The sequence below is a fragment of the Triticum urartu genome, chromosome 5 (assembly GCF_003073215.2).
Source record: "Triticum urartu cultivar G1812 chromosome 5, Tu2.1, whole genome shotgun sequence".
In the NCBI taxonomy this organism is placed as follows: domain Eukaryota; kingdom Viridiplantae; phylum Streptophyta; class Magnoliopsida; order Poales; family Poaceae; genus Triticum; species Triticum urartu.
The window spans coordinates 554,409,895-554,428,054 of record NC_053026.1 but is presented as its reverse complement, the minus strand read 5'-3'; the positions used below and the strand labels follow the sequence as shown (position 1 = coordinate 554,428,054).

General features: G+C 46.3%; 3 protein-coding genes and 1 pseudogene across 3 annotated transcripts; 1 reads left to right on the top strand and 3 right to left on the bottom strand.

Moving 5' to 3' along the window:
- Positions 1 to 394: 394 nt before the first annotated feature.
- LOC125505980 (UDP-glycosyltransferase 83A1-like) lies at positions 395 to 6,043 on the bottom strand. Its single transcript, XM_048670874.1, has 3 exons — positions 5,563 to 6,043; positions 818 to 1,359; positions 395 to 739 (listed from the first exon to the last, which is right to left on the bottom strand). Exons 1-3 carry the CDS (start codon positions 6,041 to 6,043, stop codon positions 395 to 397), a joined length of 1,368 nt encoding a protein of 455 aa, XP_048526831.1.
- Positions 6,044 to 7,230: 1,187 nt separating this feature from the next.
- LOC125505979 (UDP-glycosyltransferase 83A1-like) lies at positions 7,231 to 10,922 on the bottom strand. Its single transcript, XM_048670873.1, has 3 exons — positions 10,439 to 10,922; positions 7,654 to 8,195; positions 7,231 to 7,575 (listed from the first exon to the last, which is right to left on the bottom strand). The coding sequence occupies exons 1-3, from the start codon at positions 10,920 to 10,922 to the stop codon at positions 7,231 to 7,233; spliced, it is 1,371 nt and encodes a 456-aa protein (XP_048526830.1).
- Positions 10,923 to 11,552: 630 nt separating this feature from the next.
- On the top strand, positions 11,553 to 11,947 carry LOC125507367 (annotated as a pseudogene).
- Positions 11,948 to 15,641: 3,694 nt separating this feature from the next.
- LOC125510643 (UDP-glycosyltransferase 83A1-like) lies at positions 15,642 to 17,356 on the bottom strand. The gene is made up of 2 exons (XM_048675885.1): positions 16,762 to 17,356; positions 15,642 to 16,682 (listed from the first exon to the last, which is right to left on the bottom strand). The coding sequence occupies exons 1-2, from the start codon at positions 17,240 to 17,242 to the stop codon at positions 15,799 to 15,801; spliced, it is 1,365 nt and encodes a 454-aa protein (XP_048531842.1). The 5' UTR covers positions 17,243 to 17,356; the 3' UTR covers positions 15,642 to 15,798.
- Positions 17,357 to 18,160: the final 804 nt, after the last annotated feature.

Genomic DNA, 18,160 nt, shown 5'->3' with positions numbered 1-18,160 from the left:
GTCCGGACGCCCGCAAAACCCACACGTTTGTCTATGGTTTACGGGGAAAAGTGTGTCCGAACCATCATGCAGACCGATATAAACTCACGTTGGATCGCACAACAAATCCGAACCACACGATCCGCACGGTTGCGGGGGGCTTAAGCGTCAACGTTGGAAATGCCATAACGTATTTTGTATTCCAAACGGTTCGTACGTTAGCAGGTTAAAATCGTTCGGATTTTTCTTCTTCTACAGATTAAGAAGTGTACGCTAGGGAACCACTATACTCGGTGAGCCATCATAATCTGGGAAGATATATACGCAAGGGAAACGCGTCAGAAAGCGTGCACAATGTATAACAAATAAAAAGAGAAACACGAAAAATGTTTCTCAGTATACAGTAAAATGCAGCTCACTCGTTTAGGAGGGTAACAAATCTCTGGAAATTCTCATACGAGGACCCGCCCTCGCCGATGCTCCTACGCGCTGCATTCCTGAGCATCCCTACCCTCTCCGCGATTCCCTCGTCGCCGATGACCTGCTCAAGTTTGCTCTTCACCTCCTCCTTCGTCACGACTCCATCTCCGAGCGTCACGGCCAAGCCGGTCCTCCAGATGTCGCAGATGTAGCTCCGGTTCGTGAACTGGTCGGCGAAGTAGGGCCAGCACAGGATGGGCACGCCGTTCCTCACCGCCTCCATCGTCGAGTTCCACCCGCAGTGCGACATGAAGCACGCCACGGCGGGATGCGCCAGAACCTGCATGTTGACATGGATCAGAGACCTGCCACTTGCAATGGGCGCATCATGGAGTTCTTGAGAATATATATACCATACCTGCTGTTGGGGGCACCAGCTGACGATCATGCCCTTGCCGGCGATGCGGCTCTGGAACTCGTCGAACCACGCCTTGCCGAGGCCGTCGGAGGTGAAGTCCGGGCGCACCACCCACAGGAACGGCCGGCCGGTGAGCTCCAGCCCCTCGGCGAGCTCTCTGAACTGCCGCGGGTCGAAGATGGTGAAGCTGCCGAACGCCACGTACACTACGGAGCCTTCGGACTGCGAGCCGAGCCACTCCAAGCAGCTGATGTCTTCCGGCCAGAACTGCCCGACAGGCTTCCGGAGCTCCTGGTCGGCAAACAGCGGGCCGATGGGCAATATCTCCGGGAACATTTCAAACGTCGTTGTCTCGGCGTCGTGGAACGAGTTGCACACGACGATCTCGGCGAGGTTGGTCGCTTGGGCGTTGTCGGTGACCACGAGCTTGAAGATCAGCTGCTGCCCCTCGGTTGGACCGTCGATGTACCACGGCAGGCGCGACATGCAGATCGTCGGCATCTTGGGGGCGATCTCATATATTCCCTCCTGCTTTGCCACGCCTGCAATGCACTTATTTGTCATCATGTGTGCTTCAAGGGAAAATCGCAAAGCTGATTGATATGCAATCTGCAGAGACGATGCACATATGACTTCTGCTGCAGAGTTATATTGTTATCGTTGGTGGTTAGTTTGATATGTCATATCAAGACAAATATCTGATTTAAAGTGAAATTTCCTCTGATTTTAGCTATATGCAAGTCACCTGAATTTTCAATTTGGGTCAGTCACTTTGTTGGCATACTACCTGTGCCATTAACTTATTCCTTCTTAGGAAACTTCCTTTGGCAAAAACATTGACCGTTAGATGCTTATTATTGAATATTATAACATAGTGCAAATTTCGTGTAAATTTTGTGCAAATTTGGTCATTGTTTGTTTTAGTTTGTTATTTTATTTTTCCTTAAAGGGTAATACCATGCCACTAATTCATTCTTCCCTATATAACTTATTTTTTATTTTGTTTTATTTTCTTAGTATTAGTGTAAGGGAAAAAAGAATGCTAAAAAAGAAGAAGAAGAAGAAAGTGCCTTTGGATCTAGATCGGGTGGTGGAGAGTGGTGGAGAAAATTTGACTGAACACCCAAAAAATAAGCACCTATCAAATAATAGCTCCCATAACATGGATATATATTCACTCAATTTTTATGCAATGTGTGTCCGATTCATACCGATGTGTTAAAATTGCACTACGATACCCTTATTTTTGCACGTTAGGAAACAATGCAATTTCTATACCAATCATGTGCAATTTTTTTTGTCATTTTTTGTTTTATTTGTTTTCACATTTTATTTCTTCTTTTGTGCAATGCAATATCATGCCGCTAACCATGGCCAACCCTTCCAACCCAAGTTTTCAGAAGGTCTTTTCCACCATAGTCACCCCAGGCAATCTCGTCGACAGCTAGAGGAATGGGGATCCATCCCTTCCATTTTTCTTATCTTTATAAGGGTTTTGGTTTTCTAGCAGCATCGGGGAGGTGCTGGCGGTGACAACGTATTGGAATGAGATCTCTCCGCCATTTCCCTACACCGGCGACGTCTAATCCTACACCAACCATGGTGTTGTCAAATATGCTGGCTCTCTTCGGATCTTTAGATCTTGGCAACTAGTGTAGCAATCTAGGAATGTTGTTGGTTGGATCATAGTGCGCCGACTTCGATATCTTCTTTCAATTTGTTAAGCAACATGATCTAGTTTCTTGAACCCTCTTGACAGGTGGAGAAGGAGTGTAAGCATGTGTTTGTGTGGTCTGATGCCCCAATCGATGTGTGTTCAACAGTTTTTAGATCTCGTTTCAAGCGGTGAGTAGCTATTTCGGTCTTCAAAGCATGGTATGATGAGGCCGTTTGCAGGTGTCCCTTTTCTTTACCATCGGTTCAATACAATTTTGAATTTTCGATGGGTGGTGTATAATCCAAGAAAGAAGATGAAGAGTATGACTATCAATGTAATTTTATTTTTTACTGGTTGTTTTGTGTCTAGTTGTCTTTCCATTGAGCTGACAACTTTTTTTTTGACAATTATCAGACCTAAGATGCCGTTTAGTGTCTTTTTCTCAAATAATTTTTTTTGCCAAAATATTTTTTTGTTTTAAGTACTCCTTCCGTTTTAAAATTTCTGAAGTTTTAGATTTGTCCTAAACTAAACCTATTTAAGTTCGACCAAATATATGAAAAAAATACCAACTTCTACAACAGAAAATTAGTTTCATTGGATTTAGCATAATATATATTTTAAACTATATATGTTCCATGTATTATATATTTGGAAAGTTTTCACCAAACTTGGTCGAATTTTATGAAAGTTTGACTTGGCACAAATGTAGAACTTTTAATATTTTGAAACGGAGGAATATGTATATAATAAATAATCGAAACTTTTATTTTATGATATATAAATATAAACAATGGAAACTAGGCAGTAGAAGGATAGATATTTGGTACCCTTGTCATCGATGAAGCCATCCTCTATCATCTTGGGAATGCTGGACCACATCTTGAAACATGAATATTGGATTGATAATATGAGAATCAAAACGGAGAATGTCATAGTTGTAAATGTGGAGCGGCCGCTCTACATTGGCATGAATGCGCGCACTTGCCGCTCTGCGCGAACGCGCGTGGGTGAGGGAGGGTTTCGTGTGGACTAGGATGGTCAGAAGCGGGCGTGGGTGTTGTCCGAACGCCCGCAAAGCCCACACGTTTGTCTTTGATTTACGGGGAAAAGTACGTCCGGACCACCATGCGGACCGATACAAGCTCGCGTTGGATCGCACAACAAGTCCGAACCACACGGTCCACACGGTTGCGCGTGGCTTGAGCGTCAACGTTGGAAATGCCATAACGTATTTTGTATTCCAAACGGTTCGTACAGTTAGCAGGTTAAAATCGTTCGGATTTTTCTTCTTCTACAGATTAAGAAGTGTACGCTAGGGAACCACTATACTTGGTGAGCCATCATAATCTGGGAAGATATATACGCAAGGGAAACGCGTCAGAGAGCGTGCACAATGTATAACAAATAAAAAGAGAAACACGAAAAATGTTTCTCAGTATACAGTAAAATGAGCTCACTCGTTCAGGAGGGTAACAAATCTCTGGAAATTCTTATAAAAAGAGAAACACGAAAAATGTTTTTTCAGACACCTTTTTGCAATTCATTGATGTATGTATATATGGATGTCGTATGTATATGTATATATGCAGATGTATGTATGATCCATGGATATGTATGCATTGATGTATGATTTTTTTTCATAGAATTTTTTTGTTAATTTATGTATGTATGTATATGTATATATGCAGATGTATGTATGATCCATGGATATGTATGCATTGATGTATGATTTTTTTTCATAGAATTTTTTTGTTAATTTATGTATGTATGTATATGTATATATGCAGATGTATGTATGATCCATGGATATGTATGCATTGATGTATGATTTTTTTTCATAGAATTTTTTTGTTAATTTATGTATGTATGTATATGTATATATGCAGATGTATGTATGATCCATGGATATGTATGCATTGATGTATGATTTTTTTTCATAGAATTTTTTTGTTAATTTATGTATGTATGTATATGTATATATGCAGATGTATGTATGATCCATGGATATGTATGCATTGATGTATGATTTTTTTTTCATAGAATTTTTTTGTTAATTTATGTATGTATATGTATGCATTGATGTATGGATCATACATACATCTGCATATATACATATACATACGACATCCATATATACAACTATGACATTTAAGGTTAGTTGATTTAGTGCATTTTAGGTTATTAGTTCTACTGTTAGTGCATTTTAGGATACTAGATTCTAGGTTAGTGGATCAGAGAGGAAAAGGTAAAATAATGAAAAGGAAGAAAACAGGAAGAAGGAAGAAGAAGAAAAAGAAGGAGAGTAAAAGGAAAATAAGAAGAGGAAGGAGAAGAAGAAGGAGAAGAAGAAGGAGAGGAAGAGGTGGAGAAATAAATAAGAAAAGGAAAAAAAGAAAAAAAGACCTCGTTTCAAGCGGTGAGTGGCTATTTCGGTTTTCAAAGCATGGCATGGTGAGGCCGTTTGTAGGTGTTCCTTTTCTTGACCGTCGGTTCAATACAATTTTGAATTTTCGATGGCCGGTGTATAATCGAAGAAAGAAGATGAAGAGTATGATTTTCAATGTAATTTTATTTTTTACTGGTTGTTTTGCGTCTAGTTGTCTTTCCATTGAACTGACAACTTTTTTTGACAATTATTAGATTTAAGATGCCCTTTAGTGTCTTTCTCAAATGATTTTTTAGATCTTTTACAATAGTTTGAAAAAAATCCCAAAATATTTTTTTAGGTTTAATACTCCTTCCATTTTAAAATACCTGAAGTTTTAGATTTGTCCTAAACTAATAAACTTATTTAAGTTCGACCAAATATATGAAAAAAATACCAACTTCTACAACAGAAAATTAGTTTCATTGGATTTAGCATAATATATATTTTAAACTATATATGTTCCATGTATTATATATTAGGAAAGTTTTTAGCAAACTTGGTGGAATTTTACTAAAGTTTGACTTGGGACAAATGTAGAACTTTTAATATTTTGAAACGGAGGAGTATGTATATAATAAAGAATCGAAACTTTTCTTTTATGATATATATAAATATAAACAATGGAAACTAGGCAGTAGAAGGATAGATATTTGGTACCCTTGTCATCGATGAAGCCATCCTCTATCATCTTGGGAATGCTGGACCAAATCCCGAGACTCGCCGCGGCCGCCGGCCAGACGGCAGCCACCCGGACGCCGAGGTTCTTGGCACCCTGGTAGCAGAACCCTAGGTTGACGTCGGCGAGGAGCCACTTGACCTTCTCCCCGGACGCCTCCGTGCCCCTGATGAGGTCCTCCACGTAGCCCGGCACGTACCGCGTGATGGCGCCCACGAACTTGCAGAGGTCCCTGCGGTCGTCGCCTTCGGCCATGCCGTCCGGTATGGAGACGAGGCGGATGCCGCACAGCGCGTCGCCGGTGGTGCCGGTGTCGAGGAGGAGCGCGTGGATGAGCTCGGTGCAGACGAAGGTAACCTGGAAGCCGTGGTCGACGAGGCGGTGCGACAGCTCCATGAACGGCGTGACGTGGCCCTGCGCCGGGAACGGCAGCACCATGACGTGAGGCGCGGCGCCGGCCATGCTGGTCGACTCACTGCTGGGGTTGATTTCCGAAGCTAGCTGCGCCGTCGGCGTAGACGCTGCGTCGCTGCCTTCTGCCAATATTGGACAAGCAGCGTACGGAGAGAAAGAGAGACGGACAGATACTGATAAGCGCGCGTTGCTTTGGCAGTTGCGCCCGTCGCCGCACTAAACGATCTCGTCGTTTTCTCTCTGCCCTCTGGTACGACTACGATCGGCGAGACCGGCTGCCGGCTGTCGCCGGCGCTGCCGGCTCGCGTTTCTGTTGGCCGCGCGCGATGATGGACACGAGGAGTGAGAGTGACAAGTGGGGGGTCGGCCCGGTGGGGTGATTCTTCTTATTGGGCCTTTCGAGTGAGGAGTCTTTTTTTTTTAACTTGTGGCACATTTTATTCAAATTAAATAATGGTTACATCTCTAACAAGGGCATCTAGAATACTGTGTGGAGGATCATTATCCCACGCAATTACAGAATTTGAATCAAAAGATTTTCTAGTTAGCTCATGTGCCACAGTGTTTGCCAAATTTCAGCTAGTTTGAACATCTGAGTGTCTCTCAGCAAAAAAGAGAAATTTAGGGTCTATGGAACAATTTACTGGTTGGACCCTTTTTTTTGTGAGAGCTACTCAGATGTCCGAACAAGCTGAAAGTTGGCATGGCCCTCACCCACTAAAAAAGCTTCCATACAAAAATAATTTGGATTTTTTTTAAAATTTAAAGTTTACTGTTCACTGGATGCAGATGAGCCCAGACTTAGAAATGGATTGCGCATAATCTTGCTAAATGTGGTTATAGAATTAAAACTTATTTTCGTTAGTTGGGAGTGTACCATCCCGCGTCACAGCTGGTGTTGTTGAGGATTGTAGAATCTCAGATGCTTACATATATGCATATATACTTACCCCGCCTCATTCCTTTCATGCTGATTTTGGGCTTCATAACCTACTTTGTACTGCAAATTGTTCGTACAGTTAGCAGGTTAAAATCGTTCAAAAATTTCTTTACAGATTAAGATGTGTACGCTAAGGAACCACGTGCATACTTTGTTTGGTGAGCAATCATAATCTGGGAGGATGTACGCAAGGGAAGCACGCCAGAAAGCGTGCACGACATAAAAAAGAGAAAAGAAAGAGTCGAAAAATGTTTCTTCGGCCGTCTCAGACAGTAACGAGTGAAATGCAGCTAGCTCACTCGTTTAGGAGGGTAACAAATCTCTGGAAATTCTCATACGAGGACCCGCCCTCGCCGATGCTCCTACGCGCTGCATTCCTGAGCATCCCTACCCTCTCCGCGATTCCCTCGTCGCCGATGACCTGCTCAAGTTTGCTCTTCACCTCCTCCTTCGTCACGACTCCATCTCCGAGCGTCACGGCCAAGCCGGTCCTCCAGATGTCGCAGATGTAGCTCCGGTTCGTGAACTGGTCGGCGAAGTAGGGCCAGCACAGGATGGGCACGCCGTTCCTCACCGCCTCCATCGTCGAGTTCCACCCGCAGTGCGACATGAAGCACGCCACGGCGGGATGCGCCAGAACCTGCATGTTGACATGGATCAGAGACCTGCCACTTGCAATGGGCGCATCATGGAGTTCTTGAGAATATATATACCATACCTGCTGTTGGGGGCACCAGCTGACGATCATGCCCTTGCCGGCGATGCGGCTCTGGAACTCGTCGAACCACGCCTTGCCGAGGACGTCGGAGGTGAAGTCCGGGCGCACCACCCACAGGAACGGTCGGCCGGTGAGCTCCAGCCCCTCGGCGAGCTCTCTGAACTGCCGCGGGTCGAAGATGGTGAAGCTGCCGAACGCCACGTACACAACGGAGCCTTCGGACTGCGCGTCGAGCCACTCCAAGCAGCTGACGTCTTCCGGCCAGAACTGCCCGACGGGCTTCCGGAGCTCCTTGTCGGCGAACAGCGGGCCGATGGGCAGTATCTCCGGGAACAGCCCGAACGCCGCAGTCTCGGCGTCGAGGAACGAGTTGCACACGAGCATCTCGGCGAGGCTGGTCGCCTTCGCGTTATCATAGACCACCAGCTGGAAGACTTCCTGCTGCCCCTCCGGTGGGCCGTCGATCAACCATGGCATGCGCGACGGGCAGACCGGCGGCATATTCGGGGCGATCTCGTACTTCTCCTGTCGCTTTGCCACGCCTGCACATGTCATTTGTTTAGGTGTTTTTCATCAAAAAATAATAATTTATGTGTTGTCATCTGCATGCGTTTCATGAAAAAAGTCCCAAACCCTCTACAAAGAGACTGAACAAAACGTAAATCTTGTATTGACTTAGTCAAAGCTGATTGATATGCAATCTGCACGAATGATGCACATATGACTTCTGGTGCAGTATCTTTAATTCGGCAAGATTCTACTAGGTTTTATTTTTTTTGAATTCAAGAAGATTCTAGCTAGACCGTTGGCCTAGCATGAGAAGCCTTTGCTTCAAAAAGTGGGACACGAATATACCTCCTACTGTCGTAGATTCATAGTTATAGTAATGAACAAGTTATTCCTCGCAAAGTGAACCTCGTTTATTTTTCATGACACCTTAAATTTGATTTAGAGAGCATTTGTTTTTGCAATAAAGCTTCCCTTGTCTAAATAATCTCATCTGGATAGTCACTATAGTCATCTCTAGCAGAACTCCTCTCCTACAACTCCACAAATGCTCTCTCAATATTGAACTTCTCAAATATGAGAAGTCAAATGGTAAGCGGAGCTAACGAAACCCTTATATTTAATTCTTTTTTTTTAAATGGGCTATAGTTTCATCCTTTGTGACATATATTTCAAACAATTGCATGGTATTTCGTCAATCCTTTGAATGATTCAAATGCACCATATGCAACAATTTAATAACAAACATACATATAGTTCATCCAATCAAGCAATTTAAATTAAAACATGCATATACATCATCCAAAAGCCACAAAATAGATCAAGTTTATCCAGAAAACCACCGCATAACATGTATTATGTCATGAATCAATTCCTGCCAAGTTCATACTACATGAACTCATGCATTCCCTTGCTCACCATCACCACCACCGTGACCACGGCTAGCACCATCACCACCGCAGTCGAACATTGGTTGGGCCTAAATCTCACCAGGAGTGAGTTCCCAATATTTCCTCATCGTGTCATCGATTGAGATCGAATCCATATAGATGCTAGCACGATCTCTAGGCATTGCGTCGGACACTTGGCAGACATGATCCTCTCTGAAGGCTGCGGTAGTCGTAGGTGGCAGCGGAGGAGGTGAGGGGTGGTCGCAGATGGATGACAAGGCGTGGAAGTCACTCGATGTGAGAAGGCATCCGAGTGGATGAGCCGCCGCCTCGTCAATAACCTTGTATGTTGTCCGCAGCTTCCTCGTCCGTTTGTTCTCGGCCAGCGCAACCAGAGGGCGGCTGGTAATCTTCATGGACAGCGCGGTCTTGCCGCCGGCCTTCGTGGACGGCTTGGCGGACTGTACGGTCGTCGTCGTCTGTAGCCGCTTCCTTTGCACGAGAGGTTGTGCGTTCGTCGACCTCGGCATCGTAGCACCGACGATAGTGATCGGTGGGTTGCGGAGGTGGCCAACGGTTCCATTCCCATCAGAATTAGGACCTTCGGTGGATGCGTCGGTGACATTAGGGCGGGAGTTTGGATAGAGAATCTTTTGATGAGAAATGTTGGCGGCTACTCAGAAGTGAGAGAGGGTGGGAGGGTTTTGGCCTTAACTCCTAAATTTTTTAGAAGTTAACTGTTTGAGGGTTAGGTTAGGTTAGGTGGAGCTTAACTCCTCAAAACTAAATCTTTAAAGAAGTTAGCCCTTTTTTAGAGTTCGATTAGAGATGCTCTAAATGTGGTTCAAAACGAAGCTATGCTCACTAAATTTAATTCAAATGCTTAAAAAGATTATAATTAAAATATAGCCGTATTTCATTAAAATATTGCAAGATGTCGGCTTGACTTAGCAAGTGTGCAGAACAATCTCTTAAATCCGCAGCTAAAAAGAACCGCGGTGACATAAAACTGTTCCAAAACTTGCAGATTCTTCCCAATACAGTACTTAGTTTCTCACTGTATGCATGGTACTATCTCCTTTTGAAAATGATTGAAGTTCTGTGTTTGTCCTAAGTCAACCTTTTTAAGTTTGATCGAATCTATAGAAAAATATGTTAACATCTACAACATCATTTTTCTTTTGCGAGAAACTTCCAATGAAATATATTTTTCGTACTATATGTATTTTTTGCCGTACTATGTGTGTTTAGTCTTGTACTAGTTCTTAGCATATTTTTCTGTAAAGTTGATCAAATTTAAACAAGTTTGACTTAAAAAAACTAAAACTTCAATTATTTTGAAATGCAGGGAATATCATACGAAGTTACGAACGATGAATTTTTCATACCCTTGTCATCAATGAAGCCATCCTCTATCATCTTGGGAATCGTGAACCACGTCGCCAGACTCCCGCCAGCCGCCGGCCAGACGGCAGCCACCCGGACGCCGAGGTTCTTGGCGCCCTGGAAGCAGAACCCCAAGTTGACGTCGGCGATGAGCCACTTCACCTTGCTCTCTCCGGACGCCTCCGTCTCCCTGATGAGGTCCACCACGTAGCCCGGCATGTACCGCGTGATCCCGCCCACGAACTTGCAGAGGTCCCTGCGGTCGTCGCGGTCGGCCAGGCCGTCCGGTATGGAGACGAGGCGGATGCCGCACAGCGCGTCGCCGGTGGTGCCGGTGTCGAGGAGGAGCCCGTGGATGAGCTCGGTGCAGACGAAGGTGACCTGAAAGCCGCGGTCGACGAGGCGGTGCGACAGCTCCATGAAGGGCGTGACGTGGCCCTGCGCCGGGAACGGCAGCACCATGACGTGAGGCGCGTTGCCGGCCATGCTGGTCGATCTACGGTGCGCGCGTGTGTCAGTGTGTGTGCGGGAGTGTGTGTGAGAGTAGGCAGACAGAGAAACAGAGGTACTGATAAGCGCGCGCTGTTTTGGCATATGCGGCCGTCGGCGCATCAAACGATCTCGTCGTTTTCGCTCTGCCCCGGTGCATGCGATCCGCCAGGCCGGCTGCCGGCTGTCGCCGGCAGGGGCGCTCGCGATGATGGACACGAGGAACGATTCAGCGGGAAGTGGGGGTTCGGCCCGGTGGGGGGTTGCTTTGCCTTATTGGGCCTTATACGATTCTAATGAGATTTTGGTTTCCCGCGGGCTGTGTGATCCCGTTTTCCGGCCCATGCAGACTGCATCTCCACTACTATTAAACAATCCGACGGAAACTTTCTTAAGTGCACCCCGTAATTACTCCCAGAACACCGGACGACCCATTCACGACCGCACGATTAGTCCCACAAATCTGAATGTAACCGCCATCATTGATCTAATGGCTTTATGGTGTGGACTTGGCAATTTCTAATGGCTGGCTGACCGTACTCCACCACCTGCCCTCAATCCAACGAGTTCCTGAAATCACGTCAACGATTTCCGCCCCCGATTCAACGAGTTCCTGAAATCACGTCAATGATTTCCTTCTATGAACAGGCCTCCACACCACACCCGACCGCTAATTTGTTATTACCCTTGAAGAGCCCTGAGGAGAAGGAGCTGCGGCTGGAGGCGGAGTCCACGCTGGAGTGGGGCGGCGTGTGCGCATGACTGGTCGACATCGCCGCAATCGTCACTGGGAGGGCTGGGTCCCCGTCGGGCGCAATCGGGACAAGAGCGAGCGGCCGCTCGAGCAGACCACCACCTACGCGCTGCTTTCGGCGCTGTTGGATTTTGGCAATGTGGGCGACGTGTTAGATGTTGTTGCCGCGGCCGCATGTGGCCAGGCCATTCGAGAGATATGGGGCGTCAGCCGTAGCCTCAGGGCGGCGGGCGCGGTGTTTGACCCGTTGAAGAGGCTCGTCGGGTAGACGTTGGACGCGAGGTAAGGGGGTTGGCTCAGCATAGGCGTGCGTGGCCGGCGGCCCGAGGGACGCGCGGTTGCCTGAGCAAGAGGCCAGTGAGTCTCCTACTCTGCTCGTGCACTCTCTCCTCCTTCTTCCAGCAAAGGGCGAGTGCCGGCCGACCGTTGCGGAGGGCGAGTACGGGCCATGCGGACCGGAGCTTGAGGAGGGCAAGCGCGGACGACGCTGATTGGGGCTTGAGGAGGCAATGCGACTGTTGCTTCAGGAGAACGCGGGTGCAGACAAAGGAGAGCGTGCATGGCCGGAGGTTGAGGACGGTGGCGTCTGTGTTGTTGTGTCTGCGTGCTGTGTACTGATTACTAAATTGTGGGTTGTGTCCTGAACTTTTGATGCGAACTGTTGTGCACTGATCCTTTGTTAGATATTCTGCTGCAGAAGATTTCGTGGTGATAGGGACTACATCACTACAAACTTGATGCGACACCTTCTCTCCTTGATTTGTCCCAAAAGTTTGACATTATTTGACCCATAAATCATAATCCCATTTTAGGGGAAATCCTAATCTCATCTCTAATACTAATATTTGACACGGATTCTTTAGAATGGTCATGTTAGCGACTTAACTTCTCTTAATTTTTGGGTCGGGATCCTTCAGAGAAGTTGAAGCCGAGCATAAAGTTTGGAATATTTTTACTGAAAGCAACCAAGAGATACCCAGGTCCCAGGGCCTGATCAGGTGCAGGTTGTGTCGCTCGGCAGAAAAAAAAAAGACAATAGCTTTCGCCTTTTGAACCTCGTGAGTGCTTTGTTTCCATGGAGAACTGGATGAATCAGAGACAACAACATAGCCTAATTTTTTTTGCATTGTCTAATGGATATTTATAAACATTCATATTTATGTTCTTTGGGAAAATCAAACGCACGATGTTCTTATTTCTTTATTTCATGATGAGTCATATGCTTGCAACAATAACAACAATTTTTTAGTTATAATTGTCCAGCTGTTTCAGTTGTTGGAATTTTTTAATATATGTACTTTTTGCATCAGAAGTTTGCGTAGGTTAGTTACTCCTCGCCGCAAAGGAAATATCCCCCCGTGTTAAAAAGAAAAGAAAATATCCTCCCTTCAATACAACAAATAAATTCAGTATTCATCCGCTAAATGAAAAATGTTATTTCATTATTAGTACATTATTATCAGCTACTGATTGTGTAATATTTATAAGTAGCATCACTAGATTTTTTATTTTAATGTTTATCTATTATAACTAGGATGAACATGTATTTTCTTTTTTTAAAATACGTGTGTTGCACGTGCATGCTAACTAGTGTTTGATGAAATTTACATCCCTTTTTACGATGCTTGTGCGCCTCGCTGAATCACACTGTCTAGACAACACGATCTCTCTCGGACTGGCTGTATTGACACAAGCAATCATACACTTAACACTGTGCTCTTGCATCGTCACATAATGGCTCTGTTTGTCCTGGCAGCAGTTTCAATCGTCATAACCTCGCTCTATAGGGGTAGGGGTGGCTCAGTACGGTCTACGGAGTAATGATGCATGGTTGCATATCAAGATCAGGGGTGACATGTTCATGTGTCAACAGATGATTGGTGACATGTTCATGTGTCAGCAGATGATTGGTACGAAACACCTATCAAATTGTATAGGACGGGATTCTCCATCTACTCGTTGGTGTCGCACTCTGTATAATTTGATAACTGATAAGCCATGCGACGCCAGAAGGTTGTGTCGTTAAATAAACCAATTGTGAACCGCTCCTTGATGTCGGTGTTAGCGACGGAGAACATTGCTAATTAGCCCTCACAAACGATTCACGGCCAATCATTAAGCGAGATTCTTAAAAGTATGTGTTGGTTTTCATTTAGGAGTCATTGATCTTTCATGTATTAATGATTCCATAATTACTTTGATACCAAAGGATAACTCGTCTGAAAATAATGACAAAAAATATGTGACAATGCCAGTTAAGATTCTCATCACTTTTTTGCGTGCGGAAAATCTAAGACAATGTTCAAGTTGATTGTAGATTTTCGTGTTAATAACACCAAAATATTAGTTCTCTCTCTTTTGAGATGGTTCGTTCCTCGGAATCAAATGGGCAAATAGTTCTTCTAGTCTTCAGTTTCTATTGTTTGCTTTTATGTGAGTTAAATGAGTCTGAAATAATCTTCTTCAAACCATTGATTGCTTCCATGATTTGTCTGCTCCTTTCTTTGAAAAGGAAATTGATGATCTAGTTGCCTCTGTGCCATCTGACAGAAGGTCTTTGAAAAGGAAATAATCTTCTTCAAACCATTGATTGCATTTCAAAATTGCTTGTTGGTCATTTCCAATTCAGAACCTTCTTCAGGTAGTCCACATGAATCAATATGAGTTTATTTTGTTCAACACCCTACAAGATTACCTTGAATGGTCTTTTGAGTATTCACGCCAATGTAAGAATTCTGGAAAAGAGTTAGTCCTTCTCAAACTAGATTTTCCGAAGCTTTTCACATTGTATAGCATTATGTGAGTATGCAAATTCTTCATGTTGGTGACTGGGTTGGATTCGAGTCATTATTTCTGCAGACATGTCCGTTGTTTCGTTGAATGAGGTGGTTGGTAAGAAGTTTCAACGCAAGTGAGTGAACGCTCCTTTTTTTTCTTCATTTTTATTACTTCAAGAACTGTTCATGTATATCAAATTCGAAAAAAGTACCAGATTTCAAAAATATTCTTAAGTTCGGAAATTTGAATTTTAAAAAATTTCTTAATTTCAAAGAACTTCACAAATTTAAAAAATGTTCGGGATTTCTTTCAAAAATATTCTTAAGTTCGGAAATTCGAATTTAAAAAAAATCTTAATTTCAAAGAACTTCGCAAATTTAAAAAAATGTTCGGGATTTCATAAAATGTTCATGGATTTAAAAATATTGACGCATTATAAAACAGTTTTCATGAATTCAATTTTTTAAAAAAATTCATAAGTAATCCCAAAATTCAAAATGAAATGTCTAAAATCACCGATTCAAAAAAGTTCTCAAACCTTATAAATTTCAAAATGAAATGCCTAGTCCTCCTGCCCATTTGGGGTGTTTCACAAGCAGGTGTGCAATTACCTCCGTTAGTCTCTGAATGCTCGCACCACAAGAGTCCTCTACAAATTTTGTTCATTGCCATCAGAGCTTTTGGTGAGAGATCCAGTGTCATCATTGAGTGGAGATCCAGTGCTCCATGAGAAAATAATGTCATCGCTTATTTGGGTTGATACGAAATTGACATAAAGGTGAAATTGTGTCTAGAATAGTAGTCGCCGCACATCCTATACAATTAGATGAGTAATGCTACATTGCCCTAAAAAAAGATGAGTACTACACTTACGTAAAAAAACTACATAATTTAAGATAATGAGAGACGCGGTGGGTTATGATTGGAGATAAGGGGAGAAAGGGGCCCACCCTCGTTAAATTCGCGCCGGGGGGGGGGGGGGGGGGGGGGGGTACCTTAGGTAGTTTACGTAAGTTTTTGTAGCCTGTATGTAGATGAGGGTTATTGTAATTAGATAGGTGATCTCCTAAATTTTCCGCTCACCCTAAAATTATACTACCTTAACAGGCAATCATGTACAATAAATACATAGACGGCGACCCAATTAAACGTATATATAATACAATTATATATATATATATATATAGTTTTAATACTCATATTATTAATTCATAAATATTTGTGTTTCATACAGCCAAATCTTATTAAGACATATTGCAATCAATTCCCACGGCAACATAGCTGGTATCATCTTATGATACATAGCAAATTAATCACACGCATACGCGAGATGTTTTTTGTTCATTCACTTAGGAGGTCCACAAATCTAGTGAAATTCTCGTGCGACGAGCCGCCGTCGCTGATGCACCTCCAAGCGTTATCCTTGAGCCAGGACGCCCTCTTCCTGAAGTCGGCGTCGCCGATGACACTTTCCACCTTGCACCTCACCTCCTCTTTGGTCACAACACCATCCTCGCCGGGGCACACGGCGAGGCCGGTCCTCCACACGTCGGTGACGTAGCTCCGGTCCAGGAACTGCTCGCAGAAGTAGGGCCAGCACAGGACCGGCACGCCATTCCTCACCGCCTCCATCGTCGAGTTCCACCCGCAGTGCGACACGAAGCACGCCACCGCGCGGTGCGCCAGGACCTGCTGCTGGGAGCACCAGCTGACGATCATGCCTATGCCGGCGACGCGTTTCTTGAACTCTTCGAGCCATTCCTTGCTCAGGCCGGCGGTGAAGTCCGGGCGCACGACCCATAGGAACGGCCGGCCGGTGAGCTCCAGCCCCTCGGCCAGCTCCTGGAACTGGCGTGGGTCGAAGATGGCCATGCTCCCGAAGGCCACGTACACGACGGAGCTGTCAGGTCGCGCGTCCAGCCATTTGAGGCAGCTAGTGTCCTCCGGCAAGAAGTTGCCGACGGACCTCTGGAACTCCTTGTCGGCGAAGAGCGGGCCGATGGCCAGGATGTTGGGGAAGAGCTTGAACGCGCCGGCCTCGGCGTCGTGGAACGAGTTGCACACGGTCATCTCGGCGTGGTCGCTGAACTTGTTGTTCCGGCACACGAGCTGGAAGATGATGTGCTGTCCGTCGGGGTCGCCGGCGTTGTTCCACGGCAGCAGCGACGTGTGGAGCGGCGGCATCCCCGGGGCCAGCTGCAGCGTCTCCTGCCGCTCTGGCCATCCTACAGTACAGTAGAATATTCGATCGCAATCACTCACAAGCTATAAGAATTCAGAATAGAGAATGGAATTTGCAGATACCCTTGTCGTTGAGGACGCCGTCCTGGATCAGCTGGGGGATCTTGAGAATGATGGCGAGGCACGCCGCCGACGCCGGCCAGAAGGAGGCGACCCGGATGCCGAGCCTCTTGGCGACCTCGAACGACCAGCCCATGTTGAAGTCGGCGACGAGCCACTTCACCCTGGGCCTGCCGGCCGCCTCCATTTCCCCGACCAGCGCCTCCAGGTAGGCCGGCATGTGCCGCGGGTAGGCGTCGACGAGCTTGTTGAGGTCCTTGCGGTCCTCGTCGTCGGCCAGCCCGTCCGGGATGGAGGCCAGGTGGATGCCGCGCAGCGCCTCGCCGCCGTTGGGCAGCGCGGCGAGCACGAGCGCGTGGTCCACGTCGGTGTTGACGAAGGTGACCTCGAAGCCGTGCTCGACGAGGCGGTGCGAGAGCTCCATCAGCGGGACGACGTGGCCCTGGCACGGCATGGGCAGCACCATCACGTGACCCTTGGCCATGGCTGGCCTCCCTCCCTCCGCGTGCACCTACTGCTGCGGCTGCTCTGTTTACAAGCACAATCAGCCAGGGATGCAATGTGTGGCGAACAGCTGGGAATGGGCACGGCACGGACACTAGCATCCATTCCCTCCGTCCCGAAAAACATGTCGCAGCGGTATTTTTCTGAAAAAGTCCTTTAGATTTATCCGACCGAACCCGCGGTCCAATCGTCTCCTCCGCCAACTCGCTCAGTTCCACTAGCTCCCCCGCAACGCCGGCGACCTCGCGTAGCTCAAGCACACCGCGCCGCCGTGCAGCTCCACCGCAACCCCGCGCGGATCCACCTCTACCCCGTGCAGCTCCCCCGCTCCCCTTTCCCGCATCCCTAAATTTCCAAGCTTTCTCCCATCCCCTTCCGGAAAATCGGCGCTTGCTGCCCGTCGATTCTCCACTACCACCACCAATCCCGGCCACCGTGGAGGAAAAGGTCACTGGCGCCGGCAAGATAGGGGAGAGCAGGAGGAGAAAAAGGGACCAGACGAGTGGCAGCGGGTGGTGGCGATGCACGGCACGGTCACTGGAGAGGCGTCTGCGGCGGAGCTCGTCGGCGTCGCGTATGCCAGGGCGTCGAAGCCGACCAACGCGTCCGCCGCCTAGTCTACTGGAGCGGGCGGGCACAACTACAAGGGCGCCTCCGCGTTCGCCGCGCTGGCCTGCTTGGCTGGCGGCAACAGCTGGCACCAGGACGACGACGGCGGTGAAATTGAGGAATTGCAGGAGGTCAGCCGTCCACATCCCTCCTCTGTTGGTGAAGCATCATGGAGTAATCATGTTAATTTATCTGCTGCTGTTTGTGGTCCAGCTCCTGTTAATTTTACTTCAGAAAGAATTCCAATCCATCTGCTGCTATTTGTTGTGTGTACATACTGTTAATTGAT

What these genes read in the sequence shown, in the direction of transcription:
- LOC125505980 (XM_048670874.1), bottom strand. Translation starts at nt 6,043, where the DNA reads ATGGCCGGCGCCGCGCCTCACGTCATGGTGCTGCCGTTCCCGGCGCAG. An exon ending in TGGCTTCATCGATGACAAGG is followed by an intron (nt 1,360 to 5,562) that starts GTACCAAATATC and finishes AGTGCATTGCAG; the next exon opens with GCGTGGCAAAGCAGGAGGGA. An exon ending in GCTGGTGCCCCCAACAGCAG is followed by an intron (nt 740 to 817) that starts GTATGGTATATA and finishes GTCAACATGCAG; the next exon opens with GTTCTGGCGCATCCCGCCGT.
- LOC125505979 (XM_048670873.1), bottom strand. Translation starts at nt 10,922, where the DNA reads ATGGCCGGCAACGCGCCTCACGTCATGGTGCTGCCGTTCCCGGCGCAG. An exon ending in TGGCTTCATTGATGACAAGG is followed by an intron (nt 8,196 to 10,438) that starts GTATGAAAAATT and finishes TGACATGTGCAG; the next exon opens with GCGTGGCAAAGCGACAGGAG. An exon ending in GCTGGTGCCCCCAACAGCAG is followed by an intron (nt 7,576 to 7,653) that starts GTATGGTATATA and finishes GTCAACATGCAG; the next exon opens with GTTCTGGCGCATCCCGCCGT.
- LOC125510643 (XM_048675885.1), bottom strand. Translation starts at nt 17,242, where the DNA reads ATGGCCAAGGGTCACGTGATGGTGCTGCCCATGCCGTGCCAGGGCCAC. An exon ending in CGGCGTCCTCAACGACAAGG is followed by an intron (nt 16,683 to 16,761) that starts GTATCTGCAAAT and finishes ACTGTACTGTAG; the next exon opens with GATGGCCAGAGCGGCAGGAG.